This window comes from Salvelinus sp. IW2-2015, linkage group LG37 (genome assembly GCF_002910315.2).
Source record: "Salvelinus sp. IW2-2015 linkage group LG37, ASM291031v2, whole genome shotgun sequence".
Lineage (NCBI taxonomy): Eukaryota > Metazoa > Chordata > Actinopteri > Salmoniformes > Salmonidae > Salvelinus > Salvelinus sp. IW2-2015.
This window is the reverse complement of record NC_036876.1, coordinates 5,994,157-6,021,918: the sequence shown is the minus strand read 5'-3', so window position 1 is coordinate 6,021,918 and position 27,762 is coordinate 5,994,157. Positions and strand designations below refer to the sequence as shown.

General features: G+C 42.9%; 1 protein-coding gene across 1 annotated transcript; it reads left to right on the top strand.

Moving 5' to 3' along the window:
- Nucleotides 1-22: 22 nt before the first annotated feature.
- LOC111960248 (segment polarity protein dishevelled homolog DVL-2) lies at nt 23-27,762 on the top strand. Its single transcript, XM_023982163.2, has 14 exons — nt 23-517; nt 18,621-18,690; nt 20,212-20,375; nt 21,792-21,901; nt 22,181-22,401; nt 22,516-22,585; nt 23,010-23,149; nt 23,270-23,346; nt 23,469-23,536; nt 23,679-23,813; nt 24,331-24,462; nt 24,587-24,763; nt 25,444-25,677; nt 25,928-27,762. The coding sequence occupies exons 1-14, from the start codon at nt 357-359 to the stop codon at nt 26,470-26,472; spliced, it is 2,304 nt and encodes a 767-aa protein (XP_023837931.1). The 5' UTR covers nt 23-356; the 3' UTR covers nt 26,473-27,762.

The following is a 27,762-nucleotide window of genomic DNA, read 5'->3' as shown; positions in this document are numbered from 1 at the left end:
ACGTCATACGCCGCGTTGGCTTGTAACAGTCGAGAGAAACGGTTTTAGAGTCCCCCTTCCCTCCGTATGTTTTTGGTGGGGGAAAAGTTGTGGGTGGCCGATAGTGTGAAGGTAGGGTGTGCTTGGTTTTTAACCCTTTGGCCGTAGGAGAATGATATATTGTATCTTTGGGAGATAGAAACGAAGGGGATATGCACGTGGTATAAGTATACTTTTTAACTTTTTTGTTAGTTCTGGCCAGTGCAAATTTACTGGCTAGCGTTGTAAGAGTATTTCACCTCACCCCCTTTTCCCGTTAGCCTGTTAGCTTTCTCTTCCATAGTTTTTGTGGGACAGCTGAAAAAGGGTTTAGAGAAATGGCGGAAACCAAAATAATATACCACATCGACGAGGAGGAGACGCCGTATTTGGTGAAGATTCCGATTCCTGCCGAAAATATCACTTTGTTGGATTTTAAACAGGTCTTGAACAAGCCAAACTACAAATTCTTCTTCAAGTCTATGGACCAGGACTTTGGGTGAGTGAGAGCTAACGTTAGTGATTCATGATTGTGCGAGAGTCGGGTTGTGGGTTTCAGGCAAATTATGATAAAGGGGGAAATCAACCAACCCAGAATGAGTTCTATAAGCGCAATAGGAGCCAATGAATGTCTCCAAATGTGCCTTAATGTTACGAACGTTTGTGAGTGACTTTCGCCTATCTAAAGGGATGGGATGTGGGGGGTGACTGACTGCGCGCAGAATGCGAACCATTCAATTAGGCCTCTCTCGCCATACATCACACCCTTCCCTTTCTCATAGCTAAGAGCGCCTTCACTCTTAGAGATTGATAGAAATGTACATAATTGATACCTGGAGGAAAATGTAGGAGGGTCATGCTTTTTCAGTCAAGGGGAGGCTTTAGTATTTTTAAAAAATTCTAGTCCAGGGGAGGGTCATGTAATTTGTAATGGCAATATTTCTCAGTGTTTGCGTTGCTTATTAGGCTATACATCGATGTGTGCTATAGGCTACAAAGTGCATACTCAGAAACCCAGAGCAGAGTTACATTTCTAAGATAGCTGCTGGGATGGTGTAAATAAAACGAGGCTACATTACACACTGCAATTCCACCCCTGAGCCCCTGCCAGCTCTGCTCTTGGGCCCCTATTCCAACCCAAGTTAAGCGACTGTAAATGGAACATAATTCCATTTTAATGTGCTTTTTTCTCTATGTATTGAGACTTTGAACTTAAGTATGAGAATAACATGCTAATCACCTACTTTGTTTGAGGTGTCGCTCGACTAAAGGTGTGTTTACAGATGACATATTCTGACCTTGACTTAATTTCCTTATAATTCCACCAATTTTACGCTTGAGGAAACCATAAGATCAGCAAACCTGTCAGTTCCAAGTGGGAAAAGCGTCTGCTTTTTTCCAATAAAAAAATAGCAGCATTCTCCATGCGCTGTAATTTATAAATTGGTAAGAGCTATTGATAAGAGCAAGTTAAATTAGTATTGTAAATGCACATAGCAATTGTTTTACATGGTTTTTCCTTATGATCCCAGGAGATGAATGTGAAACCAGCCATATGGAAGCAAACTGAAAATCATATCGACATGTATTGCGGCCCCTTTTTCCACAGTGAAATAGGATATTAATTAGGGCCGATTTCAAGTTTTCATAACAATCGGAAATCTGTATTTTTGGGCGCTGATTTGCCGATTTTTTTTATTGAATTTTTTAAATATTATTAAATTTTTTAAATTATTATAATTTTTTTAATATATATATTTTTCAAATTATTTTTACACCTTTATTTAATCTTTATTTAACTAGGCAAGTCAGTTAAGAACACATTCTTATTTTCAATGACGGCCTAGGAACGTTCTGCCTCTGTCGTCCTGCCCTTGTTCAAGGGCAGAACGACAGATTTTTAACCTTGTCAGCTCGGGGGATTCAATCTTGCAACCTTACAGTTAACTAGTCAAATGCTCTAACACTTGATTACATTGCACTCCACGAGGAGCCTGCTGTTACGCAAATGCAGTAAGCTAAGGTAAGTTGCTAGCTAGCATTAAACTTATCTTATAAAAACAATCAATCAATGACTGTCATTGCTCCAATGTGTACTTGACCATAAACATCAATGCCTTTCTTAAAATCAATACACAAGTATATATTTTCAAACCTGCATATTTAGCTAAAAGAAATCCAGGTTAGCAGGCAATATTAACCAGGTGAAATTGTGTCATTTCTTTTGCGTTCATTGCACGCAGAGTCAGGGTATATGCAACAGTTGGGCCGCCTGGCTCTTTGCGAACTAATTTGCCAGAATTTTACGTAATTATGACATAACATTGTAGGTTGTGCAATGTAACAGGAATTTTAGACTCATGGATGCCACCCGTTAGATAAAATACGGAATGGAATAAACGTTTTGTTTTCGAGGTGATAGTTTCCGGATTAGTCAAGGTATATGGTTTAGAGAGAAATAGTCGACGCGTTATAATTCCTGTAATAACTTGCGGCTGAACTTGAAAGGTGTTCCTTCGTTATTTTACCGTTCATGTCTTCCATAGAGAATGTCTTGATCTACTTCAAATAAGGTCTGTGTTTCGCGGAGGAGCAGACTGACAGGGGACCATGCAGACAAGCTCTGCTTTCTGCACTACAACCTAAAACTTCGTAACTGGGAATATTGAAGACCCATGAAAGCTGGTGGTTCGTTTTAACATATGTTCTCATGTTATTTGAGACTAAATTGATTTTATTTATGTATTATATTAGTTAAAATAAAAGCGTTCATTGTTCATTCAGTATTATTGCAATAGTCATTATTACAAAAATGTGTGTGTGTATGATATATATATATAAATACATCTTTTTTTTTAATTGGCCGAATAATCGGTATCGGCTTTTTTTGTCCTCCAATAATCTGTATCGTTATCGGCGTTGAAAAATCATAATCGGTCGACCTCTAATAGGAACGGTGGGTTAACTGCCTTGTTCAGGGCCAGAACGACAGATTTTTACCTTGTCAGCTCGGGGATTCGATCTTGCAACCTTCCGGTTACTAGTCCAACGCTCTAACCACCTGCCTTACATTGCACTCCACGAGGAGCCTGCATGGCAGGCTGACTACCTGTTACGCGAGTGCAGCAAGAAGCCAAGGTAAGTTGCTAGCTAGCATTAAACTTATCTTGTAAAAAACAATCAACCTTAACATAATCACTAGTTAACTACACATGGTTGATGATATTGTCCTGCGTTGCATATAATCGATACGGTGTCTGTTAATTTCTCATCGAATCACAGCCTACTTCTCCAAACAGGTGATGATTTACTAGCGCGTTCGCGAAAAAAAGCACTGTCGTTGCACCAATGTGTACCTAAACATCAATGCCTTTCTTTAAAATCAATACACAAGTATATATTTTTAAACCTGCATATTTAGTTAATATTGCCTGCTAACATGACTTTCTTTTAACTACATTTACATTTACATTTAAGTCATTTAGCAGACGCTCTTATCCAGAGCGACTTACAAATTGGTGCATTCACCTTATGATATCCAGTGGAACAACCACTTTACAATAGTGCATCTAACTCTTTTAAGGGGGGGGGGGGGGGTTAGAAGGATTACTTTATCCTATCCAAGGTATTCCTTAAAGAGGTGGGGTTTCAGTTGTCTCCGGAAGGTGGTGATTGACTCCGCTGACCTGGCGTCGTGAGGGAGTTTGTTCCACCATTGGGGTGCCAGAGCAGCGAACAGTTTTGACTGGGCTGAGCGGGAACTGTACTTCCTCAGAGGTAGGGAGGCGAGCAGGCCAGAGGTGGATGAACGCAGTGCCCTTGTTTGGGTGTAGGGCCTGATCAGAGCCTGAAGGTACGGAGGTGCCGTTCCCCTCACAGCTCCGTAGGCAAGCACCATGGTCTTGTAGCGGATGCGAGCTTCAACTGGAAGCCAGTGGAGAGAGCGGAGGAGCGGGGTGACGTGAGAGAACTTGGGAAAGTTGAACACCAGACGGGCTGCGGCGTTCTGGATGAGTTGTAGGGGTTTAATGGCACAGGCAGGGAGCCCAGCCAACAGCGAGTTGCAGTAATCCAGACGGGAGATGACAAGTGCCTGGATTAGGACCTGCGCCGCTTCCTCCGTGAGGCAGGGTCGTACTCTGCGAATGTTGTAGAGCATGAACCTACAGGAACGGGTCACCGCCTTGATGTTAGTTGAGAACGACAGGGTGTTGTCCAGGATCACCGCCAAGGTTCTTAGCACTCTGGGAGGAGGACACAATGGAGTTGTCAACCGTGATGGCGAGATCATGGAACGGGCAGTCCTTCCCGGGAGGAAGAGCAGCTCCGTCTTGCCGAGGTTCAGCTTGAGGTGGTGATCCGTCATCCACACTGATATGTCTGCCAGACATGCAGAGATGCGATTCACCACCTGGTTATCAGAGGGGGGAAAGGAGAAGATTAATTGTGTGTGTCTGCATAGCAATGATAGGAGAGACCATGTGAGGATATGACAGAGCCAAGTGACTTGGTGTATAGCGAGAATAGGAGAGGGCCTAGAACAGAGCCCTGGGGGACACCAGTGGTGAGAGCACGTGGTGCGGAGACAGATTCTCGCCACGCCACCTGGTAGGAGCGACCTGTCAGGTAGGACGCAATCCAAGCATGGGCCCCGCGCCGGAGATGCCCAGCTCGGAGAGGAGGATCTGATGGTTCACAGTATCAAAGGCAGCCGATAGGTCTAGAAGGATGAGAGGAGAGGAGAGAGAGTTAGCTTTAGCAGTGCGGAGCGCCTCCGTGACACAGAGAAGAGCAGTCTCAGTTGAATGACTAGTCTTGAAACTTGACTGATTTGGATCAAGAAGGTCATTCTGAGAGAGATAGCAGGAGAGCTGGCCAAGGACGGCACGTTCAAGAGTTTTGGAGAGAAAAGAAAGAAGGGATACTGGTCTGTAGTTGTTGACATCGGAGGGATCGAGTGTAGGTTTAGTGAAATTGTGTCACTTCTCTTGCTTTTTGTGCAAGCAGTCAGGGTATATGCAGCAGTTTGGGCCACCTGGCTTGTTGCGAACTGTGTGAAGACCATTTATTCCTAACAAAGACAGTAATTAATTTGCCAGAATTTTACACAATTATGACATAACATTGAAGGTTGTACAATGTAACAGCAATATTTAGACTTAGGGTTGCCACCTGTTTGATAAAATACAGAACAGTTCCATATTTCACTGAAAGAATAAACGTTTTGTTTTCGAAATGATAGTTTCCGGATTTGACCATATTAATGACCTAAGGCTCGTATTTCTGTGTGTTATTATGTTATAATTAAGTCTATGATTTGATATTTGATAGAGCAGTCTGACTGAGCGATGGTAGRCAGCAGCAGGCTCGTAAGCGTTCATTCAAACTTTACTGTGTTTGCCAGCAGCTCTTAGCAGTGCTTGAAGCACAGCGCTGTTTATGACTTCAAGCCTATCAACTCCTGAGATTAGGCTGGCAATACTAAAGTGCCTATTAGAACATCCAATAGTCAAACGTTTATGAAATACAAATGGTAAAGAGAGAGTCGACGCGTCATAATTCCTATAATAACTACAACCTAAAACTTCTTAACTGGGAATATTGAAGAACTGGGAATGAACCACCAGCTTTCATATGTTCTGAGCAAGGAACTTAAACRTTAGCTTTTTACATGGCACATATTGCACTTTTACTTTCTTCTCCAACACTGTTTTTGCATTATTTAAACCAAATTGAACATGTTTCATTATTTATTTGAGACTAAATGGATTTTATTTATGTATTATATTCAGTTAAAATAAAAGTGTTCATTCAGTATTGTTGTAATTGTCATTATTTTATATATATATATATTATATATAAATCGTCCGAGTAATCGGTATCGGCTTTTTTGGTCCTCCAATAATCGGTATCGGCGTTGAAAAATCATAATCTGTCGACCTCTACTCTGGAGGGACCTGAAAATAGCTGTGCAACGACGCTCCCGATCCAACCTGACAGAGCTTGAGAGGATTTGCAGAGAAGAATCTGAGAAACTCCCCAAATACAGGTGTGCCAAGCTTGTAGAGTTATACCCAAGAAGACTTCGTTTWWWWWWTWTTTTTTTTTATACATTTGTCAACATTTCTAAAATGCTKTTTTTGCTTTGTCATTATGTGGTATTGTGTGTAGATTGAGGGGGGAAAAAACAATTTAATCGATTTTAGAATAAGGCTGTAACATAACAAAATGTGTGACAAGTCAAGGGGTCTGAATTCTTTCAGAATGCWATGTATGCATAGTCACTTTACCCTACATGTACAAATGACCTCGACTAACCAGTACCCCCGCACATTGACTCGGTACCGGTACCCCCTGTATATAGCTTCATTATTGTTATTTTATTGTTACTTTAAAATATATATATTTTAGTTCATTTACGCAATATTTTCTTAACAGCATTGTTGATTAAGGGCTTGTAGGTAAGCATTTCACGATAAGGTTGTATTCGGCGCATGTGACAAATTAGATTCTTAGGGCTGAAGCTGCCGAGTTGTCGTATGCRCTTTAGAATGTTTTGATTATATGCCCAGGCTTTTCTCCATTTTATTTTACAATTTGTATCATTTTAAACATTTGCCACTATCGGGAGCCATCGTCAGTAATACCCACATACATGTATTTTTGCATCATTGCATTTGGTTTACCTTTCTTTCCCCTGTCACATCTTTGTAAGTTGTTCCTGAGGATCGCTAGCATTAGTGGATCATGCATCTGTGAGAATGCTGCTCATCGACTACAGCTCGGCCTTCAATACCATAGTGCCCAATAAGCTCATTACAAAGCTCRTAGCCCTGGGACTGAACTCCTCCCTATACAACTAGGTCCTGGACTTCCTGATAGTCCACCCCAAGTGGTGAAGGTAGGCAACATGACCTCCTTGACACTGATTCTCAACACGGGGGCCCCGCAAGGGTGCGTCCTCATTCCCCTCCTGTATTCCCTGCGTGGCCATATACAGTTCCAACTCCATCAAATTCGCTGACGACATGACCGTAGTAGGCCTAAATAACTATRCAACAGCCTACAGGGAGGAGGTAGGCACTCTGACGGTGTGCTGCCAGGTAAACAACCTCTCCCTCAACGTTAGCAAAACAAAGGAGCTGATTGTGGACTTTAGGAGGAACCAAGCCGGACACGCCCCCATCCTCATCAATGGGAGACGGCCAATAACTTCAAATTCCTCGACGTACACGTCTCTGAGAAGCTGAAATGGTCAAACCATACGGACRCCGTAGTGAAGAAGGTGCAACAGCGACTCTTCAACCTCTGGAAATTCGGCCTGTCCCTGAGCACCATCGAGAGCATACTGTCGGGCTGCATCACAGCATGGTACGGCATCTCCATTGCCGCGGACAGCAAAGCTCTTCAGAGGGTGATACGTGCAGTCGAATGCACCATTGAGTGCACACTGCCTGCACTACACTTTTCGTAAAAATACCATCGGCTACACATATTACTCAAAATGTAAACTTGCCTAGCCTACATCTCGACCGCTACCTCCGGAGGTAGTGCACTACACTTGCCCGACAGTTGCCATCCTTGAATCAGGGCAGTGTTGAKCCAACACTCCTACAGTATAAATGGTAATAGCGGAACAAAGTTTTTGAAACAGCTGAAATATTTCCTAATATTTGAGACATGTTTTATTGAGTTTTTACTTGAAATTGCACTACCAGCCTGTTGCATCCTGAAACTGCCGGCTGCACTGAGCCACCTAAAACTTTGGAAGGTCATCTCCAAGCAGGCTGTTGTGCCTTTGGCCAGACGGAAGACACTCCTCAGTAAGTCTGCCATAAAGGCCTGATTGGTGGAGTGCTGCAGAGATGGTTGTCCTTGAAGGTTCTCCCATCTCCACAGAGGAACTCTGGAGCTCTCTGAGTGACCATCAGGTTCTTGGTCACCTCCCTGACCAAGGCCCTTCTACCCTGTTTGGTCGAGCAGCCAGCTCCAGCAAGAGTCTTGGTGGTTCCAAACTTAAGCATGATGGAKGCCACTTTGTTCTTGGGGACCTTCAATGCTGCAGATTTTCTTTGGTACCCTTCTCCAGATCTRTGCCTCGACACAATCATGTCTCTGAGCTCTACGGACAAGTCCTTTGACCTCATGGCTTGGTTTTTGCTCTGRCATGCACTGTCAACTGTGCAACCTTATATAGACAGGTGTGTGCCTTTTCCAAATCATGTCCAGTCAATTGAATKTACCRCAGGKGGACTCYRATCAAGTTGTAGAAACTTCTCAGGGAGGATCAATGGAAACAGGATGTGCCTGAGCTCAAATTTGAGTGTCATAGCAAAGGGTCTGAATACTTACACTACCGTTCAAAAGTTTGGGTCAYTTAGAAATGTCCTTGTTTTTGAAAGAAAATCWATTTTTTTGTMCATTTAAAATAAATGTTATGTTATCAGAAATACAGCCTAGACATTGTTAATGTTGTAAATGACTATTGTAGCTGGAAACGGCTGAATTTTAATGGAATATCTACATAGGTGTACAGAGGCCCATTATCAACAACCATCACTCCTGTGTTCCAATGGCACGTTGTGTTAGCTAATCCAAGTTTATCATTTTAAAAGGCTAATTGATCATTAGAAAACCCTTTTGCAATTATGTTAGCACAGCTGAAAACTGTTGTTCTAATTTAAAGAAGCAATACAACTGGCCTTTAGACTAGTTGAGTATCTGGAGCATCAGCATTTGTGGGTTCGTTTACATGCTCAAAATGGCCTGAAACAATTAACTTCCTTCTGAAGCTCGTCAGTCTATTCTTGTTCTGAGAAATGAAGGCTATTCCATGATAAGATATTTCAGATTTTTTACTGAATACATTTAGAAAATTGTCTAAACATGTTTTTACTTTGTCATGCATGGGTTATTGTGTGGAGATTGAGGGTATTTTTTTAAAACACATTTAGGAATAAAGTTATAATGTAACAAAATGGAAAAAGTGAAGGGGTCTGAATACTTCCCGAAGGCGCTGTAAATACATAGCTGAGCCTTTAAAAACATGTTTCCCCTGGCCCAGATGGGATCGCTGCAGAAAGACTTCTCTAGGCTACCTGCAGCTGTTATCAGTAGGCTACAGTTGATCAGACTGAGGAGGRCTAATTGTGCACTTTGAAAAAGCATGATCTATTTCATTTTTGGGTGGCGGCTATGTGCTTCCCATATAAAACAGCTCATCGTGGTAATGAAATTTTACCACATGTAAGGATTATGCATGAAGCCTGGTTAGTTGTAAGGTAGGCCTACTGTACTTTTTTATATATGTATGCGAGGGTTAATCGTTCATTTTGATAGGCTAATATTACTTGATGAAGACATGCTGTTATAGCAACTGTGCTTTTCTCTTGAAGCTAAAATGTAATGATTGTAGACTACAGATGAGAAAATAAACCCTTTAATTTTCTGCAAATACAAGCTTGTGATTCACAAGTTGTGAATTGTTGAAATATTCAAGAGTGTAATATGGTTTGGTTSCATTATTCAGTATTGTAATATGTTTTAGAAGAAAAGTTTGTCATTGTTGAATATTTTGTGCTAGTGTATCTACTGTGATATTTACGATCAATTTGAGCTGTAGACCAAGAATGTTGTTAGCCACAACGAAAGATAAGGTAAGACAAGAATGTAATGTGAATTGAAAAGTAGAATTCCCTTTTCCCTTCCCCGCCCCTCACTCTTCTTCATATCTCATAGTGGGAATAGGGCCTTGGAGCATATGGGTCAAAGCATAACTTCCGCCATGAATACTACCTTCTACAATGAATGGACACCAAAAGAAAAAACTCGCCCTGGCTGTTCTCATCACTTATCCCCATCTTGTTAAATCCTAAGCATCTCTTACTTTTGGAAACTGGGGGGGAATAAATGTATTTTTTATTTTATTTATTTTTTTATATATATTTGTAATGACAATTACAACAATACTGAATGAACACTTTTTTATTTTAACTTAATATGATACATAAATCAATTTAGTCTCAAATAAATAATGAAACATGTTCGATTTGGTTTAAATAATTCAAAAACAGTGTTGGAGAAGAAAGTAGAAGTGCAATGTGTGCCATGTAAAAAAGCTAACGTAAGTTCCTTGCTCAGAACATGAGAACGTATGAAAGCTGGTGCTTCCTTTTTAACATCTGTCTTCAATATTCCCAGTTCTTCAGTATTCCCAGTTAAGAAGTTTTAGGTTGTAGTTATTATAGGATTATTTCTCTATACCATTTGTATTTCATATACCTTTTGACTATTGGATGTTTATATTGGAACTTTATTGCCAGCCTAATCTCAGGAGTTAATAGACTTGAAKTCAAACAGCGCTGTGCTTCAAGCATTGTGAAGAGCTGCTGGCAAATACAGGAAAGTGCTGTTTGAATGAATGCTTACGAGCCTGCTGCTGCCTACCACCGCTCAGACTGCTCTATCAAATCATAGACTTAATTATAACATAACACACAGAAATACGAGCCTTAGGTCATTAATATGGTCGAATCCGGAAACTATCATTTCGAAAATGTTTATTCTTTCAGTAAAATATGGAACCGTTCCGTATTTTATCGAACAGGTGGCAACCCTAAGTCTAAATATTGCTGTTACATTGTACAACCTTCAATGTTATGTCATAATTATGTAAAATTCTGGCAAATTAATTACGGTGTTTGTTAGGAGAAGTGGTCTTCACACAGTTCGCAACGAGCCAGGTGGCCCAAACTGTTGCATATACCCTGACTCTGCGTGCAATGAACGCAAGAGAAGTGACACAATTTCCCTAGTTATTATTGCCTGCTAACATGAATTTCTTTGAACTAAATATGCAGGTTTAAAAAAAAATATATATACTTCTGTGTATTGATTTTAAGAAAGGCATTGATGTTTATGGTTAGGTTCATTGGTGCAACGATTGTGCTTTTTTTCGCGAATGCACTTTTGTTAAATCATCACCCGTTTGGCAAAGTAAGCTGTGATTTGAAGATAAATTAACAGGCACCGCATTGATTATATGCAACGCAGGACAAGCTAGTTAAACTAGTAATATCATCAACCATGTGTAGTTAACTAGTGATTTATGTTAAGATTGATTGTTTTTTATAAGTTTTATGCTATGTAGCAACTTACCTTGGCCCCTTGCTGCACTCGTGTAACAGGTGGTCAGCCTGCCACGCAGTCTCCTCGTGGTTTGCAATGTAATCGGCGCCCAAAAAATGCAGATTACCGATTGTTATGAAWTCGGCCCTATTTAATCGGTCGACCTCTACTTTAGACATACTTTTTTCCTCCCCTTATTGTCACTGTCAATGAATCTTTCTTTGGTAGCTGTTTGTCAGTTGTGCCCTACCCTAGGTTGAATGGAATGCATGTTTGTGGTGGAGTTTGCCTGATGAGACCTAGGGCTTCTGTTAAACACATTAATTGCAGTAAAACTGCTTGCGTTTTGTAAGCTACTCTGAAATGTAAACTTACTCAAACAAAGAACACCACAAAATTCCAACTTATATTATAAAAACAGTCGCTAAAACAATCAAGTGCTCCTGCGTCTACTGAGTTGTCTGACCATACTTCTACCGTAACATTTTGAAAYGAACCTCAAAGTCAGTTACAAGTAGGTTACATTTAAACTCTGCTCAGAAGTCAGCTACCCAATCAAAACCGAGCTACTTTTCTCAGGGTCTGTTCCTTCAGCCTGTGGCCTCAGCAAAGTAACTAAAGCATCAGGGTATGTTCTGCCTGTTCCTTGTGTGTTTTCATTTCCGGGAGTGCGAGCCAGCTGTCAGACAGGCTGTGTCAGTCAGGGCAGAGCCAGCAGCATGGAGTGGAGCAGACCAGGAGACCCTAGGGTTGGAGAGATGCCATTTGCTGGGGGTCTGGCTGCGGCAGAGTCAACATGAAGAGAGGCGCGTGAGATGGACAGGAGGGGTGGGGGAAGTGGATGGTCGTTTTGGGTGTGATGTGTGAGAGATTAATAGATGGGAGAAAAAAGTTTGTTTGGGATGTGTGGCCAAGGAGTAATGGTTATGAGGGAATATTCGAGATGTTTGTGTTTTGAGSCTTTTTTTGTGCGTTGGTGAAATAGCTTGAGGGGAGGTAAATTGTTTGTTTGTAATGGTGAGGTATGTGGACAATTACTCTGTTGTGTAGAATGTTGCATTTGTCTGTCCCTTTCTGGATGCAATTTGAGTCCGTCCTCACTAGGGTTGGAAACTTTCCAGAAATTTTCCATGGGACGTTAAGCCCGGGAATTTTGTTTAAATTCATCAAAGTTAGCTTATAACAGTGAACCTTTTTTGTGCGAAACACATAAGGCAATTCTAGGTCTTGTGGCATATTTTGGTTAAACTATCCCCAATTCAATGGAATTACAACCCTCTGCATGCACAGTGCATTCTTCCATCACATGTACAGTACAGCTGATTCTCAAGATCTTGCACACTAATGAGATGCTATTGAGCCCACACTACTACACTGTCTGAGCAAAGGACTACATGCTATCTGGTAAGTTTTGAATACAATACTGGGTGGGGTGAATATATTTTATGACATACATWATTTTTTAACTAGTAAATAGTTGGCTACAGCAAAGTGTTTTATATAATTTCTAACAATTTCTGCTAGTTAGTTATTGCTACCATGTGGGTTTTAGTTTGCTTGAGCCTGCTAACAGTGTTAATTCACCTGTTTCCATACATGTTTCATTTTAAAACATTTATCTTACAAATGAGTTGTTTAATCTAACTGTTTAACTATTTATCTGTACATGGAATTGTATTTGGGGTTTTTWAACTTTTTTTTCTAATCTTTWCAGGAGAATGCCACGGGCACTATCTGATGTGTGGAKACATTTCACTGCAGCTAATGTAGAAGGAAAAGCTGTGTACATTTGCAAATACTGTGCCAAATTAAATGTGAAGAATGTAACAAAGATGCAGAATCATCTGGCCAAGTGCATAAAGTTCCCTCGGTGCTCACAACAAGCAACCTCTGATGAAAGTCCCTCTACTACTATTTGAGGTGAAAATGACGAATCAGACACCTTATCGATAGCAGCAGCTCATGGTCCTCCTGGGATCAGAAGTTGGAGGAACGTAGTCAGAGAAATGCTGATGAATGTCTTGCTCGAGCTGTGTATGCACCTGGTTCACCTCTGATGCTCACAGGCAATGTGTATTGGAAGAGATTTCTGAATGTTCTTCGCCCAGCATACACCCCTCCAACCAGACATGCTTTATCTTCTCATTTGCTGGATGCGGAGTTCAAGTGAAGGTCAAGCAAATCATAGAGAAAGCAGACTGTATTGTGGATTCTTTTTGTTGTTAGTCTGTCTCTCACTGTTCAAATAAACCTACCATTAAAACTATAGACTGATCATTTCTTTGTCAGTGGGCAAACGTACAAATTCAGCAGGGGATCAAATACTTTTTTCCCTCACTGTATGATAAGGTGAAAGGTTTGTTTCTGTCTCCATATGATATTGTAAATACACTGCTCAAAAAAATAAAGGGAACACTTAAACAACACAATGTAACTCCAAGTCAATCACACTTCTGTGAAATCAAACTGTCCACTTAGGAAGCAACACTGATTGACAATACATTTCACATGCTGTTGTGCAAATGGACTAGACAAAAGGTGGAAATTATAGGCAATTAGCAAGACACCCCCAATAAAGGAGTGATTCTGCAGGTGGTGACCACAGACCACTTCTCAGTTCCTATGCTTCCTGGCTGATGTTTTGGTCACTTTTGAATGCTGGCGGTGCTTTCACTCTAGTGGTAGCATGAGACGGAGTCTACAACCCACACAAGTGGCTCAGGTAGTGCAGCTCATCCAGGATGGCACATCAATGCGAGCTGTGGCAAAAAGGTTTGCTGTGTCTGTCAGCGTAGTGTCCAGAGCATGGAGGCGCTACCAGGAGACAGGCCAGTACATCAGGAGACGTGGAGGAGGCCGTAGGAGGGCAACAACCCAGCAGCAGGACCGCTACCTCCGCCTTTGTGCAAGGAGGAGCACTGCCAGAGCCCTGCAAAATGACCTCCAGCAGGCCACAAATGTGCATGTGAGTTACCTGCCTCAGAAATTGCAGCCAAATAAGTGCTTCACAGAGTTCAAGTAACAGACACATCTCAACATCAACTGTTCAGAGGAGACTGCGTGAATCAGGCCTTCATGGTCGAATTGCTTCAAAGAAACCACTAGTAAAGCAAACCAATAAGAAGAATAGATTTGCTTGGGCCAAGAAACACGAGAAATGGACATTAGACCGGTATAAATCTGTCCTTTGGTCTGATGAGTCCAAATTTGAGATTTTTGGTTCCAATCGCCATGTCTTTGTGAGACGCTGAGTAGGAGAACGAATGATCTCCACGTGTGGTTCCCACCGTGAAGCATGGAGGAGGTGGTGTGATGGTGACACTCAATTTTATTTTGAATTCAAGGCACGCTTAACCTGTTTGGGATAGGGGGCAGCATTTTCACGTTCGGATGAAAAGCCTGCCCAGTTAAAACTTCCTGCTACTCAGGCCCAGAAGCTAATATATGCATATTATTAGTAGATTTGGAAAGAAAACACTCTGAAGTTTCTAAAACTGTTTGAATGATGTCTGTGAGTAGAACAGAACTCATATGGCAGGCGAAAACCTGAGAGAAATCCAACCAGAAAGTTGGAATCTGAGGTTTGTAGTTTTTCAACTCATTGCCTTTCTAATATACAGTGTCTATGGGGTCATATTGCATTTCCTAAGGCTTCCACTAGATGTCAAYAGTCTTTAGAACCTTGTTTGAGGCTTCTACTGTGAAGGAGGAGAGGAGAGCTGTTTCAACCAGATGTCTGGCAGAGTGCCATGAGCTGGTCACATGCATGGCTGTGAGAGCGACCTGCGTTCCATTGCATTTCTAAAGACAATGGAATTCTCCGGTTGAAACATTATTGAAGATTTATGTTAAAAACATCCTAAAGATTGATTCTATACATCGTTTGACATGTTTCTACGAACTGTTATATAACTTTTGGGACTTTTCGTCTGAACTTTCGCCTGGACTTGCCCGCGCCTCGTGAGTTTGGATTGTGAACTAAACRCGCTAACAAAAAGGAGKTATTTRGACATAAATTATGGACTTTATCGAACAAAACAAACATTTATTGTGGAACTGRGATTCCTGGGAGTGCATTCTGATGAAGATCATCAAAGGTAAGTGAATATTTATAATGCTATTTCTGACTTCTGTTGACTCCACAACATGGCGGGTACCTGTATGGCTTGTTTTTGTGTCTGAGCTCCGTACTCAGATTATTGCATGGTGTGCTTTTTCTGTAAAGTTTTTTTGAAATCTGACACAGCGGTTGCATTAAGGAGAAGTATATCTTTAATTCTGTGCATAACACTTGTATTTTTTATCAAAGTTTATGATGAGTATTTCTGTAAATTGATGTGGCTCTCTGAAAATTTGCCGGATGTTTGAGGCACAACATTACTGACCATAACGCGCCAATGTAAGCTGAGATTTTTTGATATAAATATGAACTTTATCGAACAAAACATAAATGTATTGTGTAACATGAAGTCCTGTGAGTGCCATCTGATGAWGATCATCAAAGGTTAGTGATTTAATTTTATYTMTTTCTGCTTTTTGTGACACCTCTCTTTGGCTGGAAAATGGCTGTATGTATTTTGGCTAGGCTCTGACCTAACAAAATCATATGGTGTGCTTTCGCTGTAAAGCCTTTTTGAAATCGGACACGATGGGTAGATTAACAAGAAGTTAAGATTTAATTTGGTGTATTGCACTTGTGAATGTATGAAAGTTAAATATTTCAAAAAAATATTTTTGAATTCCGTGTTATGCCTTTCAGCGGAATGTTGTCGAGGGGTTCTGCTAGCCCTAGCCGTAATTAACCAACATGGCTACCACAGCATTCTGCATTGATACACCCTCCCACCTGGTTTGCGCTTAGTGGGACTATCATTTGTTTTTCAACAGCAYAATGACACAAAACACACCTCTAGCTGTGTAAAGGCTATTTGACCAAGGAGAGTGATGGAGTGCTGCATTAGATGCTCCTCCATATATTTATATGTACATATTCTTAATCATTCCTTTACACTTGTGTGTGTGTGTATAAGGTAGTTGTTGTGAAATTGTTAGATATCACTGCACGGTCGGAACTAGAAGCACACGCATTTCGCTACACTCGCATTAACATCTGCTAACCATGTGTATGTGACCAATAAAGTTTGATTTGATTTGGCCTCCAATCACATGACCTCAACCCAATTGAGATGGTTTGGGATGACTTGGACCACAGAGTGAAGGAAAAGCAGCCAATAAGTGTTCAGCCTACGTAGAAACTCTTTCAAGACTGTTGGAAACGCATTCCAGGTGAAGCTGGTCGAGAGAGTGCAAAGCTGTTGTCTTGGCAAAGTGTCTACTTTGAAGAATCTTAAGTATAAAATTATATTTTGATCTAACACTTTTGATGTCTTTACTATTATTCTACAGTGTAGTAAATACTACAAATAAAGAAAAMCCCTGGAATGAGTAGGTGTTTCCAAACTTTTGACTGGTAGTGTCTCWTCACACGCGTACAACAAACATACAGAGCCTTTGAGTGGAAAATCTGTCAAAGGCTGTTGCTGCTGCAGCATCTCAAAAGCAACGGACGGCAGGCTTCATCAGCGCATCACACTACTTTGCAATGAGTTGGAGGCAGTATGCATTTTGAAAACATACTTCATTGTTTGAAACCTAAATGCTTGAATACATATTATGAGGCATGTGTTAGCTTCCTTCAAAGTAGCCTATTAGATCTCCTCTCTTTCTAAATATCGAATGTCTATTTTCATCTGTCACATCAAACCGCTAGCATGTGTGGTGGCCTTTTGATAACGTTTTACCGCTAATTGCATTATGGAACGAACATTTGCGCGTAGCCTACTGCCTGGTGCGCATTGCTGCGCTTATAATGTGAAGAAGTAATAGTTTATCAACATTTTTAAGCAAAATGTTCTGATCTGTTGCRCGAGACTCATTGCTTTTGAAAGTTTTTATTTTTATGTAGCCTAGGCCTACTGGTTGTATGAATTTGGTCGATTGTCCCAGAGTCTGTTTTGGAATAGCTATTTCTTTCTCGACAAGCTGACCGTAGAAAAGTTCACCTATTCTATTGATGTGGATAGTAGATTTACATGGGCTATTGCAGGGGTCTCCAACCTTTTTGAGCATGAGAGCTGCTTTAAAAAAAATGAAACGTCACGAGCTACAATTTTTATTTATAGCTTTCAAGTACGCACCTTTTCTTCTCTCCTCTGGAACTCTTCCCCGGGTCCTTAGTGCACTGTTTTCTGTCAATATACTGTACCTGGTAAAATAATGGTTAATAAACTCTAGAGGTCCCTATAAAATCAGACCCCCCCCCACACGCACCACCAAATGTTTCATTTTTCCTGTTTTCAGATTTGTTTTGGTTTTCACTCGCAAAATTACAATAGTTCATAGAGAAACAAGGACATTGGATGTTGTGAGTCCATGTCAATGCTTAAATCCTATCTGAAGACACTTTTTAAAATTAAAACGAACAAATGTAGATTGTGTGTAATTCCCCTTTAATTGCACATCTGGCCCTTTTTAATTGCACATCTAGCAGGTGAGGAATGTGCCCTTCTAGCGATGGTTCTGTACTGACTAATGCTCATTTAATGTAAAAGTTAGCAAATAATATACATATGATATACTTCTGCCAGGTAAGCCTGCTTTGCAGTTAACATTTAATTGAGAAGGCTTTGGGGAAAGTATTTCTGTCAACCCACAAGATGGCTAGGCYTATCGCATCAACTGGCTACAGACTGAGTGATAGACAAACCTGTGCACCACACAGACAGGCGGGGGAAATATTGCTGGAAATTAATTGGCAGATATTGTTAGATTTTCGCTTTTTTTGTTGCCAATAGTGGCTAACCAGGGGTGAGATAATGATATGGTGCGTTGATTAGCTGGGAGCTTGCGTGTGTCTGATACTGCTGAGATTTGTTTGACAGTTTGCGGTGGAAATTGCATGTAGGCTACTTTCAGAATTGTTTAGCGAGCTACTCATAGATGGGGTGCCCAGTAGTTCACGATGGACCTGATCCTAGTCTGGGCAGTCAGTTAAGTGTCTCCTCGACACAGTACTCGTGTCCAGCCCAGGTCCTAAGTACTGCTGTAATAACATGGTAGCCGGACAGACGGAGAGAAATTATACAGCAGATGCTACCTGTCCACTAAGAGTGAAGAGGTAGATGCAGAGGGAAAGAAGGGTCTGAAGTTATAGAAGTCTTGAGAAACAATGGCTGGTTCATGAGTTTGTTTAGTTGTTTGGTGTGTGTGTGTTTATCTATCTCCATTGTGGTTTGGGTAATGATGGTGAGTCATTGGAAAACAAGCAATAACACAGCAGTGTCCTCATGTTGCTCTTTGCGTCTGTCTCCTGTGTATGAGTTTACAGTGTGTATTTGTCTCTGTGTTTGTTACTCTTTGCCTAATCACAGCCGCATCAAACTCCTCTCTGTTCTTTTTCTTCTGTCTGTCTTCAGGGTGGTGAAGGAAGAGATCTCGGATGAAAGTGCTAAGCTCCCCTGCTTCAACGGACGTGTGGTGTCATGGGTAAGAACAGAGTTGGGAGAGGTAGACTGTACACCATTATCTTGGACCCGTAAAAGACCAGCAGGAGAAGGGGAGCCAGAGGGGGGGAATTCCTGAATCGCTTGAAACTATTTTTCCAGGACTRAGTTGTAAAAGTCCCGTTCCCAAGTCGAAGCAATATAGCTGAAATGGTCCTAGCAGCTCAAATATATTATACGTAATTGAGCTTTGAACCTGAAGCGGAGCCAGAGATGTAGCCTACAAACTCTGGCAAACTCATTCTGGGATTGAGAGCTTAAACGGGCACCGTGTTGGCGTCAAAAGTTCCAAACCATTACATTATCTTCGAAGAATGCCAATTAGAATGTTATTGTCATGGAACTCTTGGTGCCAACATAGCCGACTTTTCTTTAACGACCTCTGTAGCCTAGGCCTTGCTTTAACTAGTAGAACCGTTACAAGAACCCACTATCTGTGATCGTAACACTGAAGAAACAAAGGATTTCTTACATCCTCAAATTTCCCCGCTTATGATTACCCTACCCTAAAGAAGGTTATTACTTTGAGTCCTCCAGACAAAACATTGGGACTTGTCCCGGATAAGGGGGGTTGGGAGGAATGCATCTGCTAAGTGCATAAGGAGGAGGAGGACAAGAAGGAAGGGAAAGGGATTGAAAGGGTTGGCCAAATAGAGGAGACCATAAGGATGGATACATGATAGGATGGTGGAGGGATGATCCCAGAGGGATGAGTGCTCTATAGTCAAACAGCCATTAGAGGAGAGGGAGGAAAGTTTTTAAAGAAAGGGGGGCAAATTGTTCTCTGTCACTCGGGGCAGGGATATTAAATCAAAAACCACAAACCGGTTCTCAAGGTTAAGTTCAAGACAGAACATTTGAATGCATGTAGTTTGTTCAAGTCCCTCCTTTTCATACAACAGAAATGTATAGAAAACCAGAGTCTGTGGTGATAGTTAAGGTAGTTGGTATGTTTGTTAGCATTGTTAACCCCCCCCCCCCCAGGCATACGTGTGTGTGTATAGGTGTATGCTAGGTCTGTAGAGAGTAGGTAATAGAACACCAGTGCTATTGATAGGGCCAAATTGCATGGGTGTTTCCTTTTTACCTTGCAACCATCCATGGAGGAGTGTGTGTGTGTGACTGTGATGTTTGTGTGTGTGTCTGTTTTCGTTCTCTCAAGCACTCTGGGTATATAATGGAGGGAGACAGGCTAAGTGTCGGGTTAGTGTCTGTTAGACCCCTGAGATTTTCCTCTGAATGGAGTAAAGATGTGTTTGTCAAAGCAATTGACATCTCTTACCCCCATATTGTTTTTTTCTCCCTACCTATCCCTTTTAACCCCATATTTATTTTCTCTCCCCCTCAACCTWTTTCCCCCCGTCTCGTATGCTCTCCTCTGCTTCTTACTTAATTCCTCCTCTTTCGCCCTCATCCTCCTTTTTTCCCCTCCATCCTCACTATCATCCACTTTCAACTCCTTGTCCGTCTATCCATCTCTCCACTATTCTCCTCTCCTCCTCAGTTGGTATCATCAGACACCCCAGCAGCAGCAGAGCTGGTATCACCAGTCCTTCCTCCGCCCCCAGCAGAAGTCCGGCCCCTGCCCTCACCCCCTCCTCCTCCCCTCCCACCCCCACCTGTCGAGAGGACCGGGGGCATCGGTGACTCCAGACCCCCATCATTCCAGTACTTACACACAGACACCCTCTTCCACAATCACATGAATCACAGTGTCCTAGTCTCACTGTGCTGCATCTCTTACACTGTATCTAGTGTATTCTACTCCAGCCATCATGTTACCTACTGTTAAATACAACTGCCCATTTCAACATGATCATAGCCTGTGCCGCCCATTGACTCTTAAGCACCTGTCTAGAATATCATAATACACTGCAAACCTGGGTTCAAATAGTGTTTAATATCATTAGCTGCACTAGATTCAGTATGCCTGGCACAATGGGACCAATTGAATGGCCCCAAAAGTACAAACCCGCCCATCTAGCACTGTTATTGAAAATGWAAATTTCAAATACTGTTTGAACCCAGTTGTGATATACAGTACCAGTCTACTAGGCTTGATCCATTGTTTCCTAATCATACACATTGTAGGGTGTCCAATCAGAAATGCATCTTTTAAYCAATTGGTAAAATAATATGTTAATTGTRTAGATACTYCTCTAAGGAAACCAATGGTCAAAACTCATGTCTATCATAATCTCTTCAAAATCTATTGGAGTTTTAACCCATGTAGAATGTTTAAGGTGAATAATTCAATGGCCAGAGAAAAAAATGTGGAAAATAGCATAGCGTCAGCTAGGCTGGATGYTGTGCGAGAACTGACAGTCTCACCTTTTGAACTAATTTTTCTTGTCGAATCCGGAGGACATAAAACATTATCGAGGTAAGCTGGATATCGATTTTGAGACATGACATGTAGTATTTTCATATTTCAGTATACGCATTTCAAATGAATGAGGTGCGCTTGTTTATGTGAAAAATCTTGTCAGTGAAATGTCAACGGAGCACTGAGCGTTTTATTTACAAAGCATTTTACATTTAATTCAGCTCGTGTGAATTTAGCTTTTTGCGACCTGCTGAAACAACTTTGCAGACGACCACAACAAAATGTAAAGTCCTCAAAAGTCACTGTGAGAAAGCAGCGCTTCTGTCAACAGAGCTCGGTGCGTATTATCGGATGTATTAGGKTACGAAATCCGACTTTTTGGATATCATTGTTATATGTTAGGAAGACCCCCACTGAACGATTCAGAACATAAAGAATCATATTTGTCTTGGTCAAATCTGTTTTATAACGCAAGGAAGTGACTTTTCATCACCAAWGCGCATTTTCTCCCACCCTGGGCTGAATGGGTGTACACCCTACACCATTGTATGCTAGCTATCTGTCCTCCGGTCCTAATATGATCTGGCTTGTAGCCTATTTAATTAGAGGTTATGTGTGCTGCTATTTGTGGTTTATTAGGTAATGTATGTAACAGAGCCGACATACAATACCATCTCTCATTCACCCATAGAATTAGAATGAGTAGAATGGACAAAGTATTTCTATGTTTTCCCTACTTTTACCCTCTCCCTATCCAGTCCCAATGCAGCAGACAGTGTGGAGAACCTGGATGACCAGTCGGAAACAGAGTCTGTGGTGTCTTTTAGGAGAGAGCGACCCAGACACAGGGAGGCCATGGAGCAGCGTGGTGAGCACTCTGCACATGATGAAACAGCACTGGGTTGTGTTCAGTAGGGCACACGTAGGAAAAAATGGACAATGACAATGAGCGTTTCTAATTGGCCAATGTCAGGCTTCCCGTTTTCAAAATGTTTTCTCCCATTTCGGGCCTACTGAACACAACTCTTGTTCTAGAGGTAAAAACAATTGACATTGACAACATTACTAAGCATGAAAGCTATAGTAAAGCCTCTCTTTCTCTCGCCCTCTCTCTTCACTCTGTCTCTCTCTCTCTGCGGTGCCTCAGGGCCGAGGATGAACGGCCAGAGCGGCATGGAGCGCCACCTAGCGGGCTATGAGAGCGCTACCACTGTGATGAGCAGCGAGCTGGACACCACCAGCTTCTGTGACTCCGAGGAGGATGACACCATCAGCCGATTCAGCGGCTCCACGGAGCAGAGCACGGCATCCAGGCTGCTCAAACGMCACCGCAGACGCAGGAAACAGCGCCCCCCGAGGCTAGAAAGGGTAATGCACATATACTTTTTTTTAAAACTTGAAACATTGCAAGTCAGAAATGGCCCATTTTCTGTGTTGGTAAGTATTGTAGTTATACTGTGTTTTTCCCATGTCTTGTCCCAGGCGTCGTCGTTCAGCAGTGTGACAGACTCCACCATGTCTCTGAACATCATTACCGTCACACTYAACATGGGTCAGTAACATCACTGTTCCCTTCTAATGTCTCTCTCAGGTGTTTTTACCTCTTCCATCTGTTTCTCTGACCTTCTCTTTGACTGTCATGCTTCTTCAYGTTATTTTATACCTCGAACCTAACGTCTACCTAACCAGTACTCTGCCCTGTCCGTTTTGTTAAAAAAAATCTTTCTTGAAATGGCCCAGAAATCCAAGCCTGGTGAAACCAGCCTGGCATTGCAATAGCTCACATTCTGTGACGTGAAATGAAACGCGAGTTCAGCGATCAGGCTATAGAAATCCACTCCTCTCACACATTTCTGCCCTATTGACCTCCCTATGGGGCCTGGTCCAAAATAGTGCACCATTTAAGGAATAGGGTGCCTTTTGGGACAAMGCCTAATCTCCCAATCTCTTTGTCTCCTTTGCCTCACCCCCTGTAGAGAAGTACAACTTCCTGGGTATCAGCATCGTGGGGCAGAGCAACGAGAGGGGCGACGGGGGCATCTACATCGGCTCCATCATGAAGGGAGGGGCGGTGGCAGCAGACGGACGCATCGAACCCGGGGACATGCTGCTACAGGTGCKGGGTCGCCCAGGGGACTACAGGATGACACTAGATAGCCATGATACTACTGGTGCCATTTGTTTCTGACTTAAGATTGAACCATTAATGTTTACTGACTCTGGCTTTCTCATCAAGGTGAACGACATCAACTTTGAGAACATGAGCAACGATGACGCCGTGCGTGTGCTGAGGGAGATCGTACACAAACCGGGGTCAGTGGCTGACATAAATACGTTCTCATTGGCATTCCCAACCAGTTGTTCTCAGTGTGAAATGTCTGGTCAGTTGACATGTGATGAYGATGATGATGGTGGTGATGACCTGTCTCTCTCAGACCCATCATCCTGACAGTGGCYAAGTGCTGGGACCCRTCACCTCAGGGCTACTTCACACTCCCTCGCAGTGAGTAGTAAGCTGGACGCCTCGTCTCTACCGTAGAGATAGATGGAAGACACATTTATATAGTGGTGCCATCAATACATTATCCTCTGAAATGTCAAATAAATTATGTTTCAAATGAATAAATTAGACATTTTGCCTGTAGATGAGCCAATCCGACCAATAGACCCAGCAGTGTGGGTGAACCACTCGGTGGCCCTGACGGGGGCCTACCCCCCCTACACCGCCAGCTCCGCTCTCAGCACCATCACCTCTTCCTCCTCCGTCACTGAGACAGAACGTCAGTACCCTTTTTCTCTTTCTATCTCTTTTTCAGTCTCTCTATTTTAGCATTCTCTCTTTTCAACTTTACCTACTCTCACGCTCCGTTCAACTCCTCCATTCACTCTTTCCCTCTCTCTCCTTGACCCCCGTCTGCTGTCTCTTACTTCATCTGTTTGTCTTCTGTTTCTTTCGTCTCTGCCCTCCTCCCTCTCTCTGCCATCTTTTTTTTATTGTGGTCTATCCATCCCTTTTTCGTGTGCCAGGCGTTTTAAACTCGGCCATGGCACAGGAAGCACCAGCCACATCTGTCTTTCTCTTCTGGTCTTCATTGTTTTATGTGGTCAATGATGGCTGTCTACCTCCCTCTGTTGTCCCCCCTCCCTTTCTCTCTCCTCCTCTATCCCCCTACCTCTTTCCCTCCCTACAACCCCCCACCCTTTTTTTAAATCTCCATGTCTTTATTTCTCTCTCTCTCTCCTCGTCTCTCTCTCCCTCCTTTTCTTTCTCATACCCCTTCTTCTCTGTCTCTCCAGGTTTTGATGACTTTAACCTGTCCCTCCACTCTGACATGGCGTCGGTGGCTAAGGCCATGGCGTCCCCGGAGTCTGGCCTGGAGGTCAGAGACAGGATGTGGCTCAAGATCACCATCCCCAACGCCTTCCTGGGTGAGAGCGGGTGTGAACACTGAGGGACAATAGTGACGCTGTGGATGGGGGGGGGGGAGGTTCGAACTGATGGAACACATCTCCTGTTTTTCTCCCTTTTTTTCATCCCTGTGTGTGTGTCCAGGTTCTGACGTGGTGGAGTGGCTTTACCACCACATCGAGGGCTTCCAGGACCGCCGCGAGGCCCGGAAGTATGCCAGTAACCTGCTGAAGGCCGGCTTCATCCGCCACACAGTCAACAAGATCACCTTCTCAGAGCAGTGTTACTACATCTTCGGAGACTTCAGCGACTGCGAGAACTGTGAGTACTTATGGGGGGAGGACTTTTGTACAGGGAAAAACCTGAACAGTTTTAATTCCTTCGATTTTATTTAGAAAAAGGTATTTGTGGAAAGGTTGATGCTTATACACTCCCATCYGTATGTATTTGGGCAGTGCAGCTAAAATGTAACATTATGAGAGAGAGTACAGAATGTCACTTTTTATTTGAGGGTGTTTTCATACCAGTTTTACAGTTTTAGAAGTAAAAGCATTTTATATATCTATTCGTCCCGTCCCCCTCAAGTCGAGAATCCATTAATCTACTCACTTCGAAAGAAAATGACTCCAGTTACCATTCAGTAACTATAGGGCAAAACACAACCAAAACCAACTGCAAATGCATCCAAYGTTTTTAGTCACAAGCTTGATGTAGTCATTGCGGGCTAAGAATATGGGACCAAATACTGTTTGACTACTTTAATACACTACAAGTGAAYTTGTCCAAACACTTCTTMAAACGGGGGGACTAGATACTTAAAGTGCTTTCATTTCTAAACGGTTAAAGATGTGTACGAAAATCCCCTCAAAATAAAAGGTGGCTTCATATGAAACATTTTGATTTCAAATCAAAATATAACCAGTTTAACTTGACCTCTCTCCTTTTCTCCCCTTCCTCTCTACTCTCTTCTTCCTCTCTCCTCCCCCCTCTTTCCCCCCAAGACATGGCCAACCTGTCCCTGAACGACAACGACGGCTCCAGTGGGGCCTCTGACCAAGACACCCTGGCCCCCCTGCCCCTCCCGGGGGTCACGCCCTGGCCCCTGCTACACTCCTTCCCCTCCTTCCAGTACCCCCACCCTCACCCCTACTCCAGTCAACCCCCACCCTACCACGAGCTGTCCAGCTACAGCTTCGCCCCAGGCAGCACGGGCACAGCCAGCCAGCACAGCGAAGGTAAGCCCAAAGGGGAGGGAGGGATCGACAGAGTGAGGGGAGGTAAAGAGAAAGAGAGACAGAGTGAGAGGGGAAGTAGGGAAAGAGGGTCGGGGAGGGTGTCACATTTGGTGGCTAATTTCCAAATTGTGACTGCATTGAGAGCTGGCAGTGACATGTATGAGAGCTGGCAGTTTTTTAAGCTGTTTGAACTTGTTCTATACTCTCCTGACCCGTTCTAACCAGTTCCGACCTGTTTTTGTCCCCCTAGGGAGTCGGAGCAGTGGATCTACAAAGAGTGAGGGTGGCGAGAGGCGGCGGGGAATTAAGGGAGGTCCTGGCAGCACGGTGGTGGGGGGGGGAGGAGGAGGAGAGAAGTCCCCCTCTGGAGGGGAAGGGGAGGGCTCGGGCAGCGGCAGCGAATCGGAATACTCTGTCCGCAGCAGCCTGAGGCGTGGCCACGGCTCGGCCACGCCCAGCGAACACAGCCACACATCACAGCGCTCGCATCATCACCGCATGCCCCCCCACATGTCGCCCTACCCCCCCGGGATGCCCATGCCCTACAACCCTATGATGGTGATGATGGTGCCCCAACATCCACACATGGGACACCCAAACATGGGACACCTCCACCAGCACCATCCCTCGGTCCCCATGCACCCAGGCTTGGGCCCCTCCGCTGTCCCTGGAGGACCACCCGGGGCCCCCCCAACCCGTGACCTGGGCTCTGTGCCCCCTGAGCTGACCGCCTCGCGCCAGTCCTTCCACCTAGCAATGGGCAACCCCAGCGAGTTCTTTGTGGATGTCATGTAGTCTGATGACGTGTGTGTGTGTGTGTGCTTGTGAGGTGAGTGACCATTTGTGTGAGGTCTAGGAGTATTCCACTCTCTGGATGACTGACTGTTCTAGTCTGGTGGTAATTAACTTGTGGTCTGATTAGGCCCTAGTAGATTGGTGTCGCTCATTTCTAGTCTGGTAAAAACTGGGTTCAACAGTGAGTCAGAGGAATTTTGGCACAGTATCGTAAAAGACGTGAAATGCATAACGTCTGGTTTCCCTCTTAAATATACTGGCATATTTTCAAGTCTGGTTGTTTTCCCTCCTAACCGTTTAGCTAGACAGACCTACAATCAAGAGGTCAGATCTAGGAGCAGCAACTCCCCCCACAACGTTCCACATATCTTATGACTCCARAACATGTTGCTGGACTCCATATCAGATAAGCCGCAACTCTTGTTTGATTTCAAGCATGTATATTGGTTTAGTTCTGCCTCTCACACCGTCTGTGAAGCTGTTGTGTGTTTTCTAACTGATTTACCTTTTAGCATCGTGTTTGTTTTTCCTACCTGGGACTGACTGGCTGGGTGTGAGGAACAGTAGTGGTCTTTCATTGAATTGACCGAAGTAACATATTAACGGGCCAAATGAAGAGTCGTCGCCAAGTGTTTTGAGGACTAGAACAGTAGAGGGCGCCACTTGCTCTTATTTTCTATAGGGAAGAAGACATTTGAAAAGGTGAAATGTGTCATGTTTTCATTGATTTATGAACATGGTGGGACGTTAAGTAAAGTATCCTATTTTGTATGAATTTGTGTGCCAACTAGTTTTAAATGCAATCGTACAGAATGGTTCATGTTAAGGTACAGGCCAACTTCTGTCTAGTATTCAGAGGATAGATACCTCAAATGACAAGAATGGGTGCCATGTATTGTAACACTGTCTAGGACTATGTGGTATAGGAAATGGTACTGGGAGGAAGAAGAGGGCACACCAAAAATGGTACTTTTGGGATTGAATCATGAGTTTTCGCTTTAAATAACTGTGATCCCCTCTCCTCATACTTTGTATGTTACTGACGCACGTAAGCGTCCATTTTGTATGAGTGAAAATATATATATATATATTGAAGATAATCTTGTTTAACCCAGAACAAAATGCAGATATCTGTCCACAAGAGATGAGGATGTATAACCGAACCATAAAGGTGCTAAATGAAGTCMATAGTTTCAAAGTATAGCAGTGTCACATTGGGGTGTCATTTTTGTTTGATTTCATTGTCACTTTTGTTTCTGTATTTGAGAATAAATGTGTAATAGACTGAAA